Source organism: Balaenoptera musculus, chromosome 8 (genome assembly GCF_009873245.2).
Source record: "Balaenoptera musculus isolate JJ_BM4_2016_0621 chromosome 8, mBalMus1.pri.v3, whole genome shotgun sequence".
NCBI classification, from domain to species: domain Eukaryota; kingdom Metazoa; phylum Chordata; class Mammalia; order Artiodactyla; family Balaenopteridae; genus Balaenoptera; species Balaenoptera musculus.
This window is the reverse complement of record NC_045792.1, coordinates 23,086,323-23,111,212: the sequence shown is the minus strand read 5'-3', so window position 1 is coordinate 23,111,212 and position 24,890 is coordinate 23,086,323. Positions and strand designations below refer to the sequence as shown.

Here is a 24,890-nt window from a genome sequence, read left to right as displayed (position 1 = left end):
GAGAGGGCACACAGGGTTATAGTTGTCTGGTGCTTTAGAATATTCAAAGAATGAGGACACAGGGAGGAGGAAGTGTAACCTGGGACAAAGTGAGAGAGTGGCATGGACATATATACACTACCAAACGTAAAATAGATAGCTAGTGGGAAGCAGCAGCATAGCACAGGGAGATCAGCTAGGTGGTTTGTGACCACGTAGAGGGGTGGGATAGGGAGGGTGGGAGGGAGACACAGAGGGAGGGGATATGGGGATATATGTATATGTATAGCTGACTCACTTTGTTATAAAGCAGACACTAACACACCACTGTAAAGCAATTATACTCCAATAAAGATGTTAAAAAAATATATATGCTCTTATCTAGGATCTCACAAAAAAATAAAATATTCAAAGAGCTGTCATCATCTCATTTAATCTTCACAAACAACCCTGTGAAGTAGGTAGGACACAGAGACATTTGGGTTGCTCTATGTCAAAGGAAAAAATGTTTGTCCCAAAAGTAAGAAATGGGTGAATTATGCATTATATATCTTTATAGCTGGAGAGAAATAATTGGCAATGGACCATTTAAAATTAACTTGCTTAGTGTTCTGCTTATTTAAATCACAGTTTACTTAATGCTTTTGTGTTAATTGGCCCAATTGGACAACACAGAGGATAAAAACTTATCATTTCAGTTTCACTCACGTGTATAGTCTTATCATACACTTCTTTTATATATATAAATTTACTTATTTATTTATTTATTTATCTTTGGCTGCGTTGGGTCTTCATTGCCACGCACGTGCTTTTTCTAGTTCCTGCGCTTCTTAAATGTGCTTTTTGTTTTCTTGTGATAGTCACTGCACCAAGCACCTTCAACCATCCTATCTTAGACTTTCTTTGTAATCACTGCTGTGGACATGATGTTTTATGACCTTATGAAATGAAAACTCTATCTTGTTAAAAACAAAAACAAGCAAATAACAACAACAAAAGCACCTCAACTAGCTGCTTATATAAGCATTTTGTTTCCTAACTCTAGAACCCCTCTGTTTCCATACAGTCTCTGTACTGGCAAAAAAGCAAAAACAAACAAAAATCGCCTTGTTAATTCCCTTGCTAGCAAGGTAATACAGTTTAGCACATGTTCAAGAGAAAACTGTCTAAGAAACTTTGTTTCTTCTAGTTACTTTCAAAGCTGTGATAGTAACGCTCTGTTCTTTAAGAGTTTCATTTTCGGTGGTGTGATTACATTATAGGCATTATCTTGTAGGGCTGATTATTCAGCAGTGTTAGATGAGGAAAAAAATGTGCTGAAGTCTGAGTAGAAAGTCTCAAAAGAGAAAGATTAATGCGAGAAAAGATGCTTCTAATTGACCAAGCAGGTGCTTTTTTTTTTTTTTTTTTAAATGTTTGGATGTATTTCGGAAAGAGGTACAAGCTTTGAAGGGCCAGAACTGCAACAGAAGAAATGATTTCATTAAAACCGTGATTTTACATTAAAAGAAATTCCCGTATTCTCTGACACTGTATTTCAGGTTCCATTGCCCTGGGAAAGAGCCCACGTTTAAGGCGGGTCTGAGGCGTGCCAGAAGAGTCTCCTCCCTCCACCTTCTTCCTCCTTTCTCCCAAGGGCTAGGCACCCTCCTCCCCCAGACGGCTGTTGGATCCGGACAAGCAGCGGGGAGTTCTGCTACCCAAAGCTTTCCACATTCCTGGCTGGCTGCTTCGGCTGCTGAAGGGCTGCCTTCTATCGGGAAAAGAAAGGGACTTCAAACCTTTCAGATAACGTCCTCTCCTAGGAAATTATTGAGCACAGGTAAGAAATATCATTACTCGTTATTTAGAAACCCAGGCATGGCAATTAGAGGTAAATAAATAAGCTAGAAAAGCGATTGAGAGGTAACTTCTCTGACATCACCATGACGGGCGACTAGTCAGTAACAACATAAGGAACATAGCATAGTCAGAGGAAAATCTTTTTCTCTCTTTTAGCCAACCTTGGAGAGTATCACTTCAGAGGAAATGTTCTCAAACTTCTTGGTCTTGTGACCTCTTTATACTCCTAAAAATTATTGAGGATCCTGAAGAATTTTTGTTTCTCTAGGTTTTTTACTGTAGTACTGTCATTTGCTGTATTAGAAATTAAAGCTGAGAAATGTAAAAAATAGTGACCTATTAATTTATTTTAAGATAACAGTAAGCACATAACATGTTAGCATAAATAACATTTTAAATTACGGATAACTATATATTCCAAAAAAACTACTATGAAGAGTGACATTGTTTTTATTTTTACAAATCTCTGTAATATCTGGCTTAGTAGAAGACAGCTGCATTCTCATCTGCTTCTGCATTCAGTTTATGCAATATCACTCAAAATGTAGCCCCTGGTAAACTTTATTGTACACTCATGAGAAAATGAGAGTGAAAATGACAAATTACATCTTAGAATTATTATGAAAATCGCTTTGACCTCGTAAACCCCTGAGAATCACTGCTTTAGAGTGTTAAAATAAATAAGCTTCTATTTAAAGGGAGTCTCAACTCTGAATCACTTATTTTAAAAGCAAACAAAAAAATTGCAAAAGGTTGATAATCTTGATGGAATCTGCATCAGCACCCTTAGGCTGGCCTACATTGGGCAATATTATAGCATTCCCCAGGAGAATTTTATTTCACATGAAGGAAGGGCTGAGTAAATATCTCCATTTGAAAGTATAAATAACAAAAATTAGGACACTCTTAAACTCTTCTTTTTGCCTATATCTAGCTATTTCAAGTTCTATTAAATCTTTCTTCAAAATATCTTTTTAAATCTGGCTTGTTCATAATATCCCTACATGAATATTATGAATTCTTACATGAATTCTTATAGTTTCATAGCCTGTCTCTAATCTTTTTTCATAATACCCTTGCCAGCTCAGTAATCTGCTTTCCTATTGCCTGTGAGATTAAATACAAACACTTCTATGTGAGTTCCCAAGCCCTCCATAATCTAACCCCACCCTACCTTGTGTTTACTGCAAGACAGCAGAATTGTTCCACTACAGTAAAAAAAATCTCCTTTCAGTCCACCCCCCACCATAATTTTGTGTTAATTATCACATAAATGCTCTTCCATGTTCTCCTCCATCTATTCAGTCAAGCAATCAGTATTAAATTCAATTCTCCTTTTCCCACAAGGCCATTCCAGCAGTTCTATCTTGGCTTCTTGCTTTGAGTCTGTATTTAGCAATTGATTATATACACCTTTTATCTTTAACTATTTACGTAAATTTTTACCTGAGTCTTCTTCCACCCCCACCTCTACCACGCCCACATACTTACCTTCGTAAGATGGCAAAATTTTGAAGGACGAAATGACTTATAGAACTGAAAATTTAGATTTTGATCTTGTTGCTGTAGAGATGATTTCCTGCCTGATTTTAGTGAATTAATTGGGTAACATGCTTCCTCATTTCATCCCATACCTATTCCACAGAATTAGAATTCCACAGCAAAGATAAACATAATCATTATTGCTTTTCAAGTTCAAGACATTTTTACTTTTAATCTAATAGTATGCTTTTAAACTACCAGTGGCTTAGCAAAGCTGGTTATATAATAAATATTCCGTCAATATGTGTTGTTTTAGAATTATGAGGAAGTGGTTACTAGGGCATTTGCCGCATATAAATAGTTCTCTCTTTGCAGCCTTAACTAGAATCTAGAATTACAGAATGCTGGAGCTGGAAAAAAACTTAAATATTGACCATGCAACTCTCTCTTGTCTAAATGAGGAAACTGAGACCCTCAGAATTAAATGACTTGCCCCAGAAAAGATTGGAACACATGTGGTTTAATCTCCATCATGATTTTCTACTGTTCACTAGCCTCTGGCTAGTTTCCAAGGCTTGTATAACTGAAACTTTTTGTTGTTGCAAAGAATCAATTATCGCTGCTTACTCCTGGGAGGATCTATCTGGGGTGGTTTATAACTCTTTTTTTTTCAAGTCAATAATCTCAGAATCTTAGATGAAATATTCAAAACATTTTTATCCAATGGGGACTATAATTTTCACAGATTAGAGTTAAGAAAGCAAAGGAACATGGATGAGAAAGGAAAAGAGGAAAATTAGGGGAGAGGAGAGGAAGAGGAACACAATACTTGTAATCATAAATGTATTGAGATCTAACAAAAAGAGCGCTAAGAAAATAAAGAATTCAAAATAAACACTCACATGAAATAAAAGAGAAAGTAAAGAAACTACTAGGAAAAGAAAGAAGAGGAAGAATATTAGAGAAATTATTCTATTTTTAAAAATCTTTTTTCAGACTTCCCTCATATTCTTTCCCTTTCTCACTGGCTTTCAGATGGAGTTTAAGTTTTAAGACAGAAAAAAATTTCTGCCATTCCCTTTACACACTGTTGTCATGGTGACAAGGCTTATCATAGCAAACATTTATTTAACATTTATTGAGCTACTCTGTATAAGCTCTTTCCAGGTGTTAAAGATTGAAAAAACAGAAGACAACTCATTGTTTAAGAGAAACTCAGACGGAAGTCGGGCACACCTATTTGTAATCTTAATTAAGGGTAATAAGAGGTATTTTAGAAGCATGAATGCGGGGAGGGGGATGTGGGCACTGAGGAGAGAATGATTAGCTAGGAATGAAGGAGTCAGGGAAGTTTTCCTAGAGGACATGTTTGAGCTGTGACTTTAAAGGATAAAGGGTGAAGAAGGGTTTGGCAGGCACAAAAGGGAGGGGAAGTTCTGGCCTAGCAGGGGGAATAAATGGGTACAGCATGGAGTGAGTGAGAATCTGAAAGCAAGAAAACCAAGTAGAGGAATATTAAATAGAAAATACCAGAAGTGACAAGGCCTAGATTTAAAATAGTGCTGGTGGAGATGGAGAGGAGATACCCAATTCTAGGCACATTTCTGCGTTATAATCTACAGTATTTTTGAGACAGGAGAAGGTTAGACAAAAGAGTTGAGAAGGACTCCCAGGTTTCAGTTTGGGACAGGTTATTTGGACATACTTTAGAAAGTAATTCATTAGTATATCTTACAGTTGGAACTGTGGATCTGGAGCCAGAAATTGAAATTTGCAAGTTATATATCCCCCAGTAACCGCCACCCTCTCTCTTTACTTTATAGCTAAACTTCCTGAAAGAATAGTTTATATTCACTGTCTTTACTTTTCTTTTTCATCCCATTCTGTCCTAGATCTTTGTCCACCTGCCTTCCGTTCCTCCACTTTCCCTAAACTGTTCTACTGATAGCAAAACTTCCTAATTGCCAAATTCAATGAACAAGTTTAAGCTTGTATCTAAATTATGGACTGCAGCTTCAGACTCCAAGCAGCTCCTTCTTGAAGTTCCTTTGTTTTTTGACTTCTGTGATATCTCTTAGATTTGCAAAACTGAACTATTTTCCACTCAAGCCTGTCTTTCATTCTCTGTTTTCTTAATGAGGTAACCACTCAACAAATTGCCCAAGCCAGAAACTTTGAAGTCATCCTCAGTTCCTCCTTCTTCCATTTGACCCACAACCAGTCAGCTAAAAAATCCTGCTGTTTAAGCTCTCTTGAATCATCCCCACAGCCACTGCCTTAGTTTGTAGCCTCATCAACTCTTAACTGTTAAAATTGCTTCTGCGGTTGTTTTCTGGCCTCTGTCCAACTTTATCCCATCAAATCCATTCTCTACAGCTGCCAGAGTGAGGTTTTTTTTGTTTGTTTGTTTGTTTGTTTTTTCCAGAGTGAGGTTTTTGAAACATAAATTTGACCATGTCTTTCTCCTACTGAAAGTAAGTCAGTACTTTCAGAAAAAAAGTTCAAACTCTTTAGCCTACTTAAACAAGGACTTTATAATCTGACTCTCCTTTACAAGCTTTTGGCAAACAACTACACTGCAAGTTACATTTTATCTGAATTGAACTAGGCAGAATGAAACTAATTTAATATAAAAATAATAGTCTCACTTTATAGGCAAAATGAAATATGTGAGCTCCAAATTAAATAGTTTATCTAGAATGACAATTTCAAAGCTGGTAGGCCAAGTGAGTTGTGAACTGTTGACACTATTGCCACATGGAAGTGTCTTGTATACCTGGTAGAAATATCTGCTTTCATGTCAGTATAATGTAAGCTCAGCTATTCTTTAAATATCTCAGAAGTTCTTGAGACATAATAGCTTATTGTGGTATTATTTTTTAACATTTATTACTATTATAATTTTAGATATTTTTTCATTTATTCATTCATTCAGCAAACATTTATCAGATGTCTGCTATGTACCAGGCACCATTCTAGGTACTTGGAATACAAAACTGAACCTAACAGAGGTTCTTTCTCTTATGGAACTTACATTCTAGCAGGGGAAAAATAATAAAGTAATGAAGAATGTGCTAACCATGTTAAAATATTTGAGGCCAGATTTTGATGAAATTGTCAAGAAGGTATAATTTTTCTTTGGGAATCTCAGCCATTTATTTTCAATATCCCCACCCCCACCCCTGCCATGATGCCCTTTCATCAAGGCACTTAGATATTCCAAAAGCTCATTCTTTCTCTCTTTTGTTTTTTTATTTAAACAATATCTATAGAGAACCCTGTGGTTCTCTCCACAGGGTTCTCTATAGATATTGTTTAAATTAAAATATAAAACAAATTTAAAATAAATTTTAAACCATACATATGTGTATATATATATATATACATATATATGCTTATATATTATATATGAACTGAATCTAGATAAAACTGTTAAATAGCCACCAAATAGAGAGTTGGTTCAAGATGGTGCCCTCAGAAGATCTTGAACTCACCTCCTGCCACAGACAGCAGATCTACAGCTACATATGGATCATTCCCTCTGAAAAAGACCTAAAAACTAGCTGAAACCTCCTCCAAAAAAAAAAAAAAAAAGAGCCACATCCAGATGGGTAGGAGAGGGAGAGACATGGTCTCACCAAAAACCACACCTATGGTGCAGCAACCCACAATCAGGATTGATATCACAAAACAGAGCTACTAGCTGAGGAGTGAGAGGTCAGTGCTCCACATCAGGCACCATAGCCCTTGGGAACTGCACCAAACAGATAAGCCCCCAGTACATCTGGCTTTGAAAATCAATAGAGTTTACATCCAGGAGAACCATAAGGCTGTAGGAAACAGAGATTCCACTCTTAAAGGGCTTGCGTGCTGACTCACTCACCACAGGACCCATCACAAAAGTAGCAGTCTGAAAAGCACCCAGACCATATGTGAAGGAGATTCATTTGCTAATCTTAAAGCATCTGAGGGAGATGCGGGAGCCTTTTGGGACTCTCTCCACCTGGATGGAGGCATTGGCAGGCGCTGTTTTTGCATTTTCCCTCTATCTTGCTAGCACCAGCACTGGTGGGTGCTATCTTTGCACTCTCCCTGTAACCTGCTAATACCACTGGGCACACCACACCCCCACACTGCTCTTGTGGCCCTGCCAAGGTGAGGCAGGTGTGCACAGCCCACATGAGGGATGCTCCTCCAGCTCCTAGCTCTGGTGGCTGGAGGGATTGCATTTCTGGGTCCCATGAATCTAAAACAATCAGGGAGTTCTCCGAAGGCTACCACCCTCAGGGTACTGCACAGACAGCAGACTGTACCTCCAGTCTCCCTGTGAAAAAGGACTGATGACTTGTCCTGGAGCTTCAGCCTGAAGGGCACACTTCAGGTTTACCACTCATCTAGAGGCTATAGAAGTGCTCTCAAGGAACACAGGCTGGGGGAACCATCTCTGCACTCTCTTTCGCCTTTGCTACAGTTCACCAGCACCTACCAGAAAGGAGCTCACACACTCTACGGGAGCCCCGATTTTTGCAACTGTAGTCAAAGAGACACCTTCAGATGACCAGGTCTGGAGGCTAACAGAGCTCACAATTGCAGTCCCACAGGGCAATATATATTTGCATATCTTAAAAGCTGCTGCCTGAAGTTCTGGCTTCTAATCAACCTGAAACTAGGGGCTGACTGAGGTCTCCCCCTCTGGAATACTCACAGGTCTTGGCACACCCTCAGCACTTGGGACCTATCAAGAATAAATCAGGCTGCATAGACAATCACAAAGGTTGAGTGACAACCAAGAACTAGGGCAAGGTTAAACAGTAAGTTTCATCTCTATACAAGGCCATTCCTTCAAGACTAGGAGAGATAGCTGTTTTGCCTAATACATAAAAACAAACACAGAGAGTCAAGGAAAATGAGGAATGAGAAGATTATGTTCCAAAGGAATTAATAAGATAAAACCCCAGGAGAAAATCTTAATGCAAAGGAGATAACTAACTTACCTGATAAAGATTGTAAAGTAATGGTCATAAAGATGCTCATTGAACTCAGGAGAAGAATGGATAAACACAGTAAGAACTTCAACAAAGAGATAGGATAAATAAGGAAGTACCAAACAGAAGTCACAGAGCTGAAGAATACAACAACTGAACTGAAAAATACACTAGAGGGGTTCAACAGCAGACTAGATGAAGCAAAGAAAGAATCAGTGATCTGGAATACAAGGCAGTGGAACTCACCCTAACACAGCAAAAAGAAAAACAAATTTTAAAAAGTGAAGATAGCTTAAGGGACCAATGGGACAAACATCAAGCAGAATTGCATTCACATTACTGGGTTCCCAGAAGGAGAAGAGAGAAAAGGGGGCAGAAAACTTACTTGAAGAAATAATAGCTGAAAACTACCCTAACCTGGGGAATGAATCAGACATCCAGATCCAGGAAGTCCAGGGAGTTCCAAAAAAAGATGAATCTAAAGACACCAAGACACATTATAATTAAAATATCAAAAATTAAAGAGGGAATCTTGAAAGCAGCAAGAGAAATTATTTGTTATATCCAAAGAAGCCCCATAAGAGTATCAGCAGATTTCTCAGCAGAATCTTTGCAGGCCGGAAAAGAGTGGCATGATATATTCAAAGTGCTGAAAGAAAGAAACTTCCAACCAAGAATGCTCTACCTGGAAAGGCTATCATTCAGAACTGGAAAAAAGATAAAGCGCTTTGCAAATAAACAAAAGCTAAAGGAGGTCATCCCCGCTAAACCAGCCTTACAAGAAATGTTAAAGGGACTTTTTTAAGCTGAAAAGAAAGTGCACTAATTAGGAACAAGAAACATATGAAAGTAAAAATCTCACTGATAAAGGTAAATATATAATAAAGGTAGTAGATTAATAACATTAGTATAAAGATTAAAAGACAAAAGTAATAAAAAATAACTACACAATAACTAGTTAAGGGATACAGAAAGTAAAAAGATGTAAAATATGACATCAAAACATAAAACGTTTGGGGAGGAAGTAAAAATGTAGTTTTATAATGCATTCAGTCTTAACTTCTTATCCACTTAAAATATACTCTTTTATATATAAACTGTTACATGTGGCCCTCATGGTAAACACCAAGCAAAAACCTATAGTAGATACATACCAAAAAAATGAGCAAGGAATCTAAGCATAACCCTATAGATAGTCATCAAACAATAAGGGAAGAAAGAAAAGAAGAAACAAAGAGGAATGATAAAACAAAGAGAAATGAAAACTATTAACAAAATGGCAACAAGTACATACCTATCAATAATTACTTTAAATGTAAAGGAACTAAATTCTCCAATCAAAAGACAGAGAGTGGCTGAATGGATAAAAATATGAGAACCATCTATATGCTGCCTACAAGAGACTCATTTCAGATGTAAGTACACATACAGATTAAAAGTGAAGGGATGGGAAAAGATATTTCATGAAAATGGAAACCAAAAGAAAGCTGGAGTAGCTATATTTATATCAGACAAAATAGACTTTAAAACGAAGACTGTAATAAAAGACAAGGATGATCATTACACAATGATAAAGTGGTCAACCCGGCCAGAAGATATAACATTTATAAAGATCTATGCACACAAAATAGGAGCACGTAAATATATAAATCAAATATTAATGGTCTTAAAGGGAGAAATTAACAGTAAAACAGTAAGAGTAAGGGATTTTAATATCTCACTTACATCAATGGATAGATCATCCACACAGAAAATCAATAAGGAAATATCTTTAAATGACACATTAGTCCAATAGACTTAATAGATATATACAGAACATTCCAGCCAAAAGCAGCAGAATACACATTCTTCTCAAGTGCACTCTAGTTCATGTGGAACATTCTCCAAGATAGACAATATGTTAGGCCACAAAACAAGTCTCATAAATTTAAAATGAAAATCATATCAAGCATCTTTTCTCACCACAATGGTTTGAAACTAGAAATCAATTATTAAGAAAACTGGAAAGATCACAAATATGTGGAGATTAAACAACATTCTACTGAACAACCAATGGGTCAATGAACAAATCAAAAGAGAAATTAAAAAATTATCTTGAGACAAGTGAAAATGGAAAATTAACATGCCAAAACTTACAGAATGCACAAAAGCAGTTCTAAGAGGGAAGTTTATAGTGATACAGGCCTACCTCAAGGAACAAGAAAAATCTCAAGTAAACAATTTAACTTTATACCTAAAGGAAATTTAAAAAGAACAAATTAAGCCCAAAGTCAGTAGAAGGAAGGAAATAATAAAAATCAGAGCTGAAACAAATGAAATACAAACTAAAATGACAATAGAAAAGATCAAGGAAACTAGGATCTGGTTCTTTGAAAAGATAAACAAAATTGACAAACCTTTAAGTAGACAAGAGGAAAAGACAAAGAGCTCAAACAAAAAAGATCAGAAATGAAGGAGGAGAAATTACAACTGATTCAAAGAAATACAAAGTATCATAAAAAACTACTATAAACAATTATACAGCAACTAATCAGACAACCTAAAAGAAATGGATAATTTCTAGAAACACACAGTCTTCCAAGACTGAATTGAATCAGTTATCAAAAAACTTCCAACAAAAAAATTCCAGGACAGGAGTCTTCACTAATGAATTCTACCAAACATTCAAAGAAGATTAATACCAATCCTTTTCAAACTCTTCCAAAAAACTGAAGAGAAGTGAATGCTCCCAAACTCATTTTACAAGGCTAGCTTTACCTTGATACCAAAATCAGACAAGGAAACCACAAAAAAAGAAAATTACGGACTAACATCCCTCATGAATATAGATGAAAAGTCCTCAACAAAATATTAGTAAACTGAATTCAACAGTACGTTAGCAGGATCATACACCATGATCAAGTGGGATTTATTCCAGGAATGCAAAGATGGTTAAACATCCACAAGTCAATGTGATACACTAGATTAACAAAATAAAGGATAAAAATCATATGATCATCTCAATAAATTTAAAAAAGTCTTTGACAAAATTCAACACCCATTCATAATAAAAACCCTCAACAAAGTGGGTATAGAGAGAGTGTACCTCAACATAATAAAGGCCATGTATGACAAGCCCACAGCTAACATCATACTCAACAGCAAAAAGCTGAAACCTTTTTGTTTAAGATCAGGAACAAGACAAGAATACCGCCTATTGCCAGTTTTATTCAACACAGTATGGGAATTCCTAGCTAGGGCAATTCATTAGGAAAAAGAAATAAAAGACATCCAAATTGGAAAGGAAGAAGTAGAACTGTCACTATTTGCAGAAAACATGATTTTATATATAGAAAACCCTAAGACTCCAAAAAAAAAAACTGTTAGAATAAATGAATACAGTAAAACTGCAGAGTACAATATCAATATACAAACATCTGTTGCATTTTTATACACTAACAACAAAGTATAAGAAAGAGAAATTAAGAAAACAATCCCATTTACAATTGCATCAAAAAGAATAAAATATCTAGGAATAAATTTAACCAAGGAGGTGAAAGATCTGTATGCTGAAAACTATAAGACATTGATGAAAGAAACTGAAGAAGACACAAATAAATAGAAAGATATTCCATGCTCACGAGTTGGAAGAATTAATATGATTAAAATGTCCGTATTACCCAAAGCAATATACATATTCAATGCAATCCCTATCAAAACTTCAATGGCATTTTTCACAGACATAGAACAATAAATCCTAAAATTCGTATGGAACCACAAGAGATTCCAAATAACCAAAGCAATCTTGAGAAAGAAGAACAAAGTTGGAGGCATTACACTCCCTGATTTCAAACTATATTACAAAGCTATATTAATCAAAACAGTATGGTATTAGCACAAAAACAAACACATAGATCAATGGAACAAAACAGAGAGCCCAGAAATAAACCCACACGTATATGACCAATTAATCTATGAAAAAGGAGGCAAGAATATATAATGGGAAAGGACAGTCTCTTCAATAAATTGTATTGGGAAAACTGGACAGCCACATGCAGAAGAATGAAACTGGCCAACTATTTTACACCATACAGAAAAATTAACTCAAAGTGGATTAAAGACTTGAATGTAAGACCAGAAACCATAAAACTCTGAGAAGAAAACATAGGCAGACATCTCCTTGACATCAGTCTAGCAATATATATATATATATATATATTTGGCTCTGACTCCAAAGGCAATGGCAACCAAAGCATAACTAAACAAATGAGACTATATCAAACAAAAAAGCTTCTGCACAATGAAGAAACCATCAACAAAATAAAAAGGCAGCCTACTGAATGGGAGAAGATATTTGCAAATCATATCCAATAAGGGATTAATATTCAAAATATATAAAGAACTCACACAACTCAATAACAACAACAACCACAAAAAACCTGACTTTAAAATTGGTCAGAAGGGGCTTCCCTGGTGGCACAGTGGTTAAGAATCCACCTGCCAATGCAGGGGACACAGGTTCGAGCCCTGGTCTGAGAAGATCCCACATGCCACGGAGCAACTAAGCCCATGCACCACAACTACTGAGCCTGCACTCTAGAGCCCGTGAGCCACAACTACTGAGCCCACATGCCACGACTACTGAAGCCCACGCACGTAGATCCTGTGCTCCGCAACAAGAGAAGCCACTGCTATGAGAAGCCCGTAGCCCCCACTCGCCGCAACTGGAGAAAGCCCACGTGCAGCAACAAAGATCCAATGCAGCCAAAAATAAATAAATAAAATTTTTAAAAATATTTTTTAAAATGGTCGGAAGATCTGAATAGACATTTTTCCAAAGAAGACATACAGATAGCCAACATGTACATAAAAAAGATGCTCAACATCACTAACCGTCAGAGAAATGCAAATCAAAACCACAATCACTTATCATCTCACATCTGTCAGAATGGCTATTATCAAAAGAACAAGAAATGACAAGTGTTGGCGAAGATGTGGAAAAAAGGGAACTCTTGTGCACTGTTGATGGAAATGTAAATCTGTGCAGACACTATGGAAGACAGTATGGAATCTCCTCAAAAAATTAAAAATAGAACTACCATATGATTTAGCAATTCTACTTCTGTGTATTTATCTGAAGAAAACAAAAAACACTAATTCAAAAAGATGTATTCACCCCTGTGTTCATTGCAGGATTATTCACAATAGCCCAAATATGGAAACAACGTAAGTGTCCATCAATGGATGAATGGATAAAGAAGATATGGTATACATAATGGACTACCATTCATAAAAATAATGAAATCTTGCAACAACATGAATGCACCTTGAAAGTGTTATGCTAAGTGAAACCAATCAGACAGAGAGATAAATACTACATGATTTCACTTATATGTGGAATCTAAAAAACAAAACAAATGAACAAACAAAACAAAATAAAATAGAGCTCATAGAAAACAGATTAGTGGTCAACAGAGGGGAGGGGGATGGGGCGGGCAAAATGAGTAAAGGGGATCAAGAGGTACAAACTTCAAGTTATAAAATAAGTTATGGGATGTAAAGTACAGCATGTAGACTATAGTCAATAATATTGTATTGCAAATTTGAAAGTTACTAATAAGTTGTCTTAGAAGTTCTCATCACAATAAAAAAAAAGATTTTTGTAACTGTACAGTGACAGATGGTAACTAGATTTATTGTGGTGATCATTTCACAATGTATATGAATTTTCCATAATAAAAGTATAAAAAACAAAACAAAAAATACCCATCAACATTTATTTTGTGTTAGCTTAATTTGGATTAAATGTTTTCAACTGGGTTTTAATTTCCTGCTTCCTCTGTATACGTTTGGCCTCAGCAAATTATGCTAGAAAACATTTGAGTCATTTCTCAACCTCTAAGTATAGACGTATGAACACCCCCATATATACCAATTGACAACTGTGACCCAACCACCTTCCTTGGAGCACCAACCATAAAACTGTCCTCAGAAAACCAAGGGACTTCTGAACTCTAGAGTAGAATTTCTTAATCATTTCTGTGGCATGGACCCTCATGGACAATCTGGTGAAGTCTGTGGACCCCTTCTCAGAATCATGCTTTTATATGCATAAAATTAAATACTTAGAATGAGAAAGGAAACCCTTTGTAATTAAAGGGTTATCAAAAAAATTTTAACAAATTTTGATAAGGTATATATGTGCATCTTTATTAACACATTAACAACAAGATGTCCTGTTGGGACTAATAACTTCCATATATTTCAAAGTAGTAATGAGTTTAAACCATATTTCAAGATCTCTGCAACAATTACAATACAGTAAGAAATATGTATGTCTATTAATGATAGTCACAGGTACTGTGAATAATAGTGTGGTTTGTTTCCTACACCATAATGGAAGAAACTGTTAAATTTCAGTTAGAAGTTGGTGAAAAGGGCTTCCCTGGTGGCGCACTGGGTGGGAATCTGCCTGCCAATGCAGGGGACACGGGTTTGATCCCTGGCCCGGGAAGATTCCCACATGCCGCGGAGCAACTGGGCCCGTGTGCCACGACTACTGAGCCTGCGCTCTAGAGCCCATGCTCTGCAACAAGAGAGGCCATGGCAATGAGAAGCCTGCACACCACTTGCTGCAACTGGAGAAAGCCTGCGCACAGAACAAAGACCCAACACAGCCAAAAATAAAAACAAATAAATCAATAAATTTATTTTTTTTTAAAAAAAGAGGTTGGTGAAAATAATTGTGTAATTTTTTCCCCATCCAAGTTCACAGATTTCCCGGATTTAGAACCCCTGCTCCATAAACAAAGGTCTGGAAGGATACACGCCATATTGGAGTGGGGTTGGGTGGGGTGGCACAAAGGAGAAGAGCAAAAAGAATTTTTAACATTTTCAAATCCTATATTATTTGATGTTTTACAGGAAGATTGTATTCATGTATTACTTGTGCAAAAAGCATAGTATAGTCCAGACTCCAGATCAAAAGCTGCTATTGCTCAGAGAGAAAGAGAGCCATCAGATGCCAGAGCCCTTCAGCCTCCTCCCACCTAGCTCCCACTCCCAGTCAGAAACACCATTTTTATCATTGCCACACCTTTAGCACTTTGACAATGAAGTCACAATCTTCAGTATCTCACTCACAGGATCCCATTTGTTGTAAGACAGAGATAGAACCAGCCCCTACTTAAAGGACAGGATTAGGTATGTTTCTGGCATCCTATATTTATTCTGATAATATATGTATATTTCCACCAAAATACTGGAACAATAATTCAGTTCAATAATGGACCACTTATCCACCCTTTATAACATTGTTTAATGAGAAAATGCTTTGTAGATTCCAAATATCTAATGGTTTGCAAAAGAACATTTGAAGTTGTACATTCATAAGCTGAAGACTCCTGGCATTTATTAAATGTCCAGAGTGTTCATCAGCATGCTGGATTTCTGAAATTGGAGGTAGAACAAGGCAGTAAGTGGTAAAAGATTCCTTTTGTGTAAAAGGAGCAATCACTACCTTTTAACAGATGACTCTTTGCTTTCATTAGGAATAAAGATGGCTGCTGAACCAGAAGACAATTGCATCAGCTTTGTAGAAATGAAATTTATTAACAGTACACTTTACTTTGTAGGTAAGTTCAAAACCGTAGACCAAATACAGGGTTTAGATAAATGTATTCAACTAGAAAAGATGTTGTAAGGTGAACTATTAAGTGACTTGTTTTTTGTCACCAAATTCCATTGTAACACTAACAACACACTTCTCTGGAAAAAAAAAAAAATATTGGGTCTCTAGAAATTAACCATAACATGTCCAAGGTCCCAGCACCTTGTCCTGCCACATGTCCTGGCACTTAGTTAGTAATAGCCCACTCACATGGTGGCTGCAGGTGCACGTCATGAAAATCCCACAAAATTGGATATACAATTTCCCAAAGCAACCTGGCAAATTATGTAAGAGATACATATCTGAAATCTAGAGTTCTGTGAGTTATACCATTTTATGTAAATACATTTGACAAATAAAAACAGATTCTTATTATTAAGCTTCCTTGGGCAGTTTGGTTTCATTTGAAAGCTTCATAGAAAGCTCTTAGGTGACTTTCCATTGAAGCAATAAATTTAAGAGTAAAATCTATCATTTTATAAAATCTCTTTTTGGCTACAAATTTAAATTTATAAACCCTAGATTTAGGTTTTATATCTAACATACCTGAGATCACACTAAGTCTAATTAGCTTCATTTTATGGGACCTTTTGGATGATCATATTATATTTTTATGGGGCCAACAAAAACCATCACCAGTAAGATAGGGGTTAAAGAATGCAGAGGGGCAGAAAAGAGTAATAAAAGAGAAGGGTGAGAGGAAATTGAGTAGAAATATAGAATTTAACATATTTTGTTTCTCTTTTTTCCCCTTTAGCTGAAAATGATGGTAAAGTATAAATTTATTTCTCTTTCTTTGTAAAAATAAATAGCTACTTGAGTAAGCATCCCACCAGCACATCCATATCACCATTCTCAGCTGAAAAACTGGTACCGATCTATTTGAGAAGCTAATATTCCCTCAAAGGAATGTGGACTCAATAGCACTGCCTTGGAATAAAGATGACTATAAGGGAATTTCTAAGAAAATACACTTCTCTACATCATAGGAAATTCTCAGCTATTAGAATCTACAAAATAGACCTTGCCAATTACATAGATCCTGAGATTAGCAGAAAGTCATGGATTCTTTGGAGTACATAGGAAAAGGGGTTGAAGCATGAGAATTGTTGTCCAAAATCAGGAACATCTTCCTTCTTCAACCTTCCCTCTCAGAAGTGCTCTGAAAAGAAGCCTGCGAGGCTCCCAGGGTTCAGAGAATTCTGGAAGTAGAGGAGATGGGGGAAAGTAGAGCAAACAGAACTATTAGGTTGAGTCATTCTCTTCCTAGGTAGATGAACCCATTCCTTGTCCTGTTGGCATTCAGGGAGGGTCATACGCATATAAAGCCTATGATCCTCTAACGCAGGGGTCCCCAACCCCTGGGCCGTGGACCAGTACCAGTACCGGTTCGCGGCCTGTTAGGAACCCAGCCGCACAGCAGGAGGTGAGCAGAGGGTGAGGGAGCGAAGCATCACCTGCTGCTCTCCATCACTCGCATTACCGCCTGAACCATCCCGCCACCCAAACCACGGCCCCAGTCCATGGAAAAATTGTCTTTCAGAAACCGGTCCCTGGTGCCAAAAAGGTTGGGGACTGCTGCTCTCATGGACCCCCAGATTATTAAAGGTCATTAGTTTCTCATACTTTTCCTTAAAAAGCACTTTCTCCATTCTTAAGGTGATCCTTACTGGACTGGAAATATACAACAGGAACTTTTGAAAAATACTATTCCTTCCAGTTTCTTTTCCAGACTTATTGAAATGTCATTGTCATATAGCTCCTCATGTTTCTTAAAATTTGCCCTACTCCCATTTATTTGATTCAATAAATATTGGCATCTGTATCTCTGGCACTATGTTAGGCCCTACAATACAATTGTGAGCAAAACACAGTTCCTATAGGGAGAAGCAGGCACATTAGGGAGGCAAATGGAATGTGGTATGTTAAGTGTTATGAAGGCACAGATGCTATGGGAGCACATAGAAGGGCACCTAATTTAGTCCAGTAGACTCTGGGAGGGCATTTTGAAAGAGGAACAGAATTGAAGAGTAAATAGGGGTTAGCCAAGAGAAGGTATTCTTTGCAGAAAGAAGAACACATGCAAAGATCAAGATATGAAAGAAAGCATGGTATGTATGAGGAATTAAGAGTAATTCAGAATGGGAGTAGAGTAAGAGTAGGAAAATGATGAGAGAAGAATGATAAATAGGGTGCAGATCAAGAAGGTTCTGTTATTCCAAGATATGGAATTTGGACCTTATCTTTGGGGTAATGGGGATTCATTAAGCACAATATGTATGATCTAGAATACAGATTCGTTTGCTGTAACAAAGAGATCCAAAAATACAGTAACTGAATAAGATAGAAAATATTTCTCTCAAATACGAATCCAAGTAGGCAGTTCAGTATTAGTACGGCCGGATGCAGCCTGATGATGTTGGAACCTAAAGTTTCTTCTGTCTTCTTCTATTCCATCTTTCCTAGTTGTTGAGATCATTTACATACTTGAAAATCATCATTACACTTCCTGGGTCCACATCCCAGCTAGCAAGAAGGTGTTCAAAATAAGAGGAAGACAGGCCCACTCCTTTTAAAAGCTCTATTTAGAAGTTGTAAACATCAAATCCACTCATACTCCATTGACTAGAATTTAGTCATATGGCACCAACTGCAAGGAAAATATGGAAAATATAATCTTTATTTTGGGTGGCAGTGTCATTCATTAAAATTCAAAGATAACATGATCGTATCTCTGAATGTTAACTTTAATTAAAATTGAATTTTAATTCCTTCTGGCTTCCATGTAAAGAATTGCTGTGGGGGCAAAAAAAGAGGGGAGGGGAATGCCAACTAAGAAGCTATTATTGTAGTCCCTATAAGAAATGATGGCGACATGAATTAAGGTAGGCACAGTGGGGTGCCATTGAAGAGCTGTGAATGGATTTTAGAAAAACTTGGAAGAATCAACAGGACATGGATTTGGAAGGGGATGGAAAGAAAGACAGAAAAGCTGATGCCTATGTTTTTTCACGTAGGCAATTTGTACCATTCAGTGAAATAAGAAACGCAAGAGGAAGAGCAGGGTAGAGAGGTTTGCAGGGCAAAGAGGAAGATAGATGATGAATTTATTGATGATGAATGATGATATCTGTGGGACATCCTAATGGAGATGTCCAGTAGATTCTTGGACATGTGGTTCTAAACTCAGGAGAAAATTTGGGGCTGGATATACGGATGTGGGAGACATATATACAATAGAAATTACATCTGAAGCTATAAGAATAACATGACAAATCAGAGGAAATGTGTAGCGTGAGGAAGTAAAAGCCAAGGACTAAACTCTGAGGAGTACCTACATTTAAAGGATTCAGTAGAAAGAGAAGCTAATAAAGAACAGAGCAACCAAAGAGGAAGAAGAAAAACAGAGAATGCCACAGAATCCCAGGAGGGCATTTCAAGACAGAGATAATAGGCACTGTGTTGAATTTTGTAGCCTTGAAAACCAAGAGCCAGAAAGTATCTATTACATTTAGCAACAGGGATTTTGGTGATCTCGGTGAAAGCAATTTGATGGAGAAATGGAGCCAGTGAGGAGAAGCTTGCAATGAGTAGAAGGGTGAATGGAAAGTAAGGAAATGATACATACAATTCTTGCCAGAAGCTTGGCTACTAAAAGGAGGAGGGAAACAATACTAGCTATAAAGTGGGATTCTGTTGATGGAGGTGTTTTAAATCTCAAAATAAAAAGCCTTATGTTTTTCTGATTATAAAAATAATTTGTTTATTATAAATAATTCAGGCAATGAAGATAAGAAAATGAGAAACTAAAATATGAAAAAAACCCAAAATATTCATTGCTATCATTTTGATGTTATATATATATAAAATACTATACCTAAGCTTCTTTTTCTAGTTTAATACACATGGACATCTTTCCATCTTTCCATGGCAATGAATAATTACAATTATATTAAATTCATGATAATTCATAGTAAGGGCATATCAAAATTTACTTGATCAATTCCCAATTGATGGACATTTAAGTTGTTTCCAGTTTGTTTTTATTATTAAAGTGTTCCCAGAAGCATTCTTGTAGAGAAATATTTACACATTTCTCTAATGTTTCCTTAGGATAAAATCCAGGAAGTAGAATTGCTGAGTTGATGGAAGAGAGGGAATAATTGATAAATCAAGGTTTCATTGAAAGTACATGCAGAGCACAAATGGGGTTAACCTTAGGTAGCAGAAGAGGCACCTTTTTCACATTTCCCTTGGGACAAGAGGGTAGAGAAAATAACAGGTGATGCCATAGTTAAGTTTGTAAGTGGAGTAGCAGGAAATCATTTGCTGAAAGTGAAAGCAGAGGTGATGATGCAGAGATCCTGAGGAAAATGAAGAAGGCTTGGAATTGAAGCTATGGACTATGGAAGAGAATGCTGAACTGGAAAAGAAGTATTGACAATCGATGTGTTTGTTATGGCACCAATTTGCACATTTGTATGATTGTTTACCAGCAGCACACTCAGCAGCCAGGTTTAGAGTTTTGTAGTAGAAAGACAAATGAGTTTGGGATTTAAGATACTGGCAAAAGGGTAGATAAAATGATGAACCATGAGGTCCAGGCTGCATAGCGAAGAAAGGGAAGACAGGGAGAGGTTATAGGAAGAAAATGTAAGAATCAGGAAGCCTCAGTAAAGTGGAAGAAAAGTATAAAAAAACTAAAAGGATAGGAGATTGTGGTCAAAGGTAGGATATTTGAATTTAAGATTTCAATAGTAGAGTGGTTCTGAGTGATAACAAGAATCAAGGTATGCCCCTGGAAGTGGGTTAAAAAACACTGTGCAACTTTACCTTAGCTTCTATAACAGAAGATTGTGATTGTTATTGAAAACTGGAATATATAATATGCCTATTTGTAAATTTAGAAAAAAAAGATTATTTTTTAAATGAGATTTCATGTGCATTGTAGAAGACCTGGAATCAGATTACTTTGGCAAGCTTGAACCTAAGTTCTCAGTCATACGAAATTTGAACGACCAAGTTCTCTTCATTAACCAGGGAAGTCAACCCGTCTTTGAGGATATGCCTGATTCTGACTGTTCAGGTATTTTTTTATATGCATTAGTAAACATGGAAATGACAAGCTACTTCTTCCCATTCCATTTACTGCCTACATTTTCTGTGATAGACCTAATGCTTACATGAAAAGTCATGGTAGTAATAATTTCACTTACAAGAAACTTTATAGGGTATCCATAATTTTTAGTTGGGCTGAAAAATTGATACAATAAAGATAGTGCTGGGGTCATGATCTTTGAGCCTACATTTGGATCACCATCCCTTCACTGTAATTGCATTAACTGTATATGCTCTCCATTGAGTTGGATCCTTAATACCTGCTGGTTATAGCTGAAATTGCTGATAACATTTTCAGAAGTCAAAATTAAATATAAATATACAAGCACTTCAAATAAGTCTGTCTTCCACCAGAAATTTAGAGTGCCTTAGAAAATGAATAACTTTACTGTGCCTTCCAAGGAATGAATTTCAAATATCAGAGTTTAGGCAGAGTTGAAAAAGTGAATGATGCACTCTTGAAAATGCTGAATTTTTACCTTAACAGATAGAGCTTTAATATTCTATTTGGCGTTTAAAAGCTAAAGACAATCTTTTAGAATTCAGAATATCTCTAAAACACTTTAAAAGTTGCTGCATTTGTATTATAATACATATTTAAATGTGTTTTAAAGAATATGTGTGTCACTGTGTATAGTCTCCTTCTGCTACATGGCTGAATCTCAGAGTGTGGGATTGGTAATGGGCCTATTAAGGATTGTCCTTTGGCTAATTTCCCTAAATGCTTATTTGCAAAAATTCTTCTAACTAGTGTTCTCATTTGTGAATGTTTATTTTAGATAATGCACCCCAGACCATATTTATCATATGTATGTATAAAGACAGCCTCACTAGAGGTCTGGCAGTAACCATCTCTGTGCACTGTAAGAAAATTTCTACTCTCTCCTGTAAGAACAAAATTATTTCCTTTAAGGTAAGACTTAATTTGTTTTAGTTATATTTATGTGCAAAATTAGAAAACCAAAATATCCCCAGTCCAACCTTTTATCTAGAATAAGAATAGCAAGAAGTAGAGAACCATTAAAATAGACAGTTACTAAAAACTGTCAAGCTCTTTAACCTACTATAGTAACATCATGGTTTTTCTGAGCCTGCCATAGGGAGGAAGGGGATCAACACTTGTTTCATAACCTAGGTCTTCTGAATAATCAATCTATAGATAAATAATAATACAGAATATATATATATATAAATTATCATGTTTAAGAACTGCATGTGACTTTCCAGAATAAGTCTTGCTACACAGAATGAAGTTAATCGTTCTTCTGTAAACCCTCTACTTTGTAAATTATGATGATAATATTTTAATCCCTAATTGTTTTGTTCCTACTTCTTAGCCTAAGTCGTAGCTACAACCTTCAGCTTTCAGTTGATGTATGTTATTTTTAATGTTAATCTAAGTGAACAAAATTAATAGGATCTGTTGTAAAAGCAATGGTATAATGTATCTCAAAGCCAGGTATAAATTATTTCTGACCACTGCTTTTTTCTCTATCCTCCATCATTGTTTTTCTCTTTTTTTCCCATTATTATTAGATAAACAACCATTAACTATAGATATGGGTTGACCCAGAAAACTTTCCTCCCAATGAGAGCAGGCAGGGTATGCTCACAAATTGGCAGTGTTTCAAAGGTGAATCCCATGTCTTGAAGACTTTCTGAGTGGGGATTTGCCAATAAAGAACCGCAATAAAGATTACCCAGTTCCCACTGAAAGTTAGAGTATGACTTTCGTAGACATGCCAAGGGGCAACTTGGGAGGGAGGAAAAAGCCACTCGAAAATATAATGCAGATAAGATCAGTGTGTCTGTAACAAATAGAGCCTCCAAACAAATCCCTTAGCCATCCCCTTCCAAGCAGAGTACCACCCCTTCAGGTGACAATTTGGAGTCCCTGCTCCCTGAACTGACAGCTAGGAAGCTCAGTTATTGTAATGGCGTTAGAAGCCTGGAGGTGGACAGGCAGGGTGGAGAGGATTAAGCATGTTGTTACTTAGCAACAAAATCAGAAGGGAAAGAGGGAGATGGCCAAGCTCAAGCCATGTGGGATAGAGGAAAACTAATTCAGCTGCAGAGACAGAGTCAGAAACTGGGAAAATATATAAGTGGATTCTTATTGAGAGACTGATCTATATATAAGTGGATTCTTATTGAGAGACTGGGAGAGTGTCAAGAAGATGGGAAAAGTGCTTGGCAAATAATAGAATGGGAGAACTAATTTATCCTCTCATTAATTCAAGACTCACACTTGTTGATAGAGGACAAAGGTCAAGAGTTATGGCTATAAATTCTATAATTGATTGAGAAGTTTGGGGGGAAAAAAAAGGTTCTTTCAGGCATCTAAGGAGGATGCTGGGATGCTATTTTGGGTCTGAAGGTCTCTCTGTCAGTCCTTAGGATCATGAAGATCTTTGCTACCAGAGGGTCAAAATTAAGTTCAAATTTTCTACTGGTTCTGGGATTAACATGGAAAGAACCTGAGGTGGTCCTCACATTTTCTAGTCCATCCTGAAAGTAGGCATGTTGCAAAAATAGGAAAAGTGCAGGCAGTACTGTCAGTTAGGTGGATTAGCAGGATTCTGGTTAGCAGGATTATAGTTTCAAGTGATCTAGCCATTCTTAGGAAATCCCTACTCTGCAGCTGAGATATAGGAATCACCATCTGGCCTCCCAGGGCAAGGTCCAGCCAAGAGACAGACTACTTTCAGGATAGAAACTCAGGACTACTATGGAACTGGAATGCTTGGCAGGGAAGCACCAAAAGCTGCTAACTAAGCCCTAGAACAAGTAATGGGTCTATTTATAGCCAGTTTCAGTTCTAGGCTCCACTGAAGGAAGCAGCTGAGATTACTGCCACTTCCTGCCTCTCTCACAGTTGGTTCACAAACTGGAGCTACCCTAGGCCTATGGGTGGAGGTCATCAATGTCTTTAGCTGTGAATGGCTGGAGAAGACAGGAACTGATATTAGCCTAAAAAGGTTGTGGTCTTTGCTGGAACTCTACTTCATCTTAAGCAAATATGGACTCCACTTAATGGGAGAGGAGAGAAGGAAATCATCTGATGGGTATATTGGGAAAAACTAGAGGCCTGGACCTGAATGTGCATTCCATAGTGTGAAAAGCCAAAGTGGACAAGAAGAATGGAAGGTTAGAAATTAAGAGGGAAAGGAGATCAGTATTCCTATAATCAGAGATTGTTTTCCTTAACTCTTGAGAATATAAACCTCTTTAGTTCTGTGTAGTAATATATTTCAAAATAAACTGCACGTATTCATATTGATCATGTCCTAAAAAAATTAAGTAATTTTTTTTCTCTATAGGAAATGAGTCCTCCTGATAATATTGATGATGAAGGAAATGACATCATATTCTTTCAGAGAAGTGTTCCAGGACATGATGATAAGATACAATTTGAGTCTTCATTGTACAAAGGATACTTTCTAGCCTGTAAAAAAGAGAATGACCTTTTCAAACTCATTTTGAAAAAAAAGGATGAAAATGGAGATAAATCTGTAATGTTCACTGTTCAAAACAAGAACTAGATATTAAAATTGCATAGTTTGAACTTTCTGAGTTTTTGTGTTTCAAGAAGGTTATGAGTTCGAACCTACAATTATAATGATGAAATAAAATGAATAATGATCTCAAAAAATACTACTGAGAAATGAATAATAAGCTTTCATGAAATTGAATTGACTTCCTCTTGTCCAGGTGAATTAAATATTTGTATAATGTAAAAAGAATGCATAGTTTGAAAACACATTCTACAGTGTTAATGGGAAAATAGATTATATTCAATAGGAGTGTTTTGAATATTTTGGGTTATTGGTCCTAAT

The 24,890-nt window shown here is 36.5% G+C and overlaps 1 protein-coding gene across 1 annotated transcript; it reads left to right on the top strand.

The window, feature by feature from the left end:
• Nucleotides 1–1,639: 1,639 nt before the first annotated feature.
• On the top strand, nt 1,640–24,619 carry IL18 (interleukin 18). Its single transcript, XM_036862681.1, has 6 exons — nt 1,640–1,801; nt 15,818–15,901; nt 16,694–16,705; nt 20,888–21,022; nt 21,834–21,967; nt 24,375–24,619. Exons 2-6 carry the CDS (start codon nt 15,826–15,828, stop codon nt 24,594–24,596), a joined length of 579 nt encoding a protein of 192 aa, XP_036718576.1. The 5' UTR covers nt 1,640–1,801; nt 15,818–15,825; the 3' UTR covers nt 24,597–24,619.
• The last annotated feature ends 271 nt before the right edge of the window (nt 24,620–24,890 follow it).

Bases quoted from the DNA above. Each gene is read 5' to 3' on its own strand.
- IL18 (XM_036862681.1), top strand. From the start codon at position 15,826: ATGGCTGCTGAACCAGAAGACAATTGCATCAGCTTTGTAGAAATGAAA. The intron at 21,023-21,833 runs GTATTTTTTTAT...TGTTTATTTTAG, and splicing joins GCCTGATTCTGACTGTTCAG to ATAATGCACCCCAGACCATA. The intron at 21,968-24,374 runs GTAAGACTTAAT...TTTTCTCTATAG, and splicing joins ACAAAATTATTTCCTTTAAG to GAAATGAGTCCTCCTGATAA.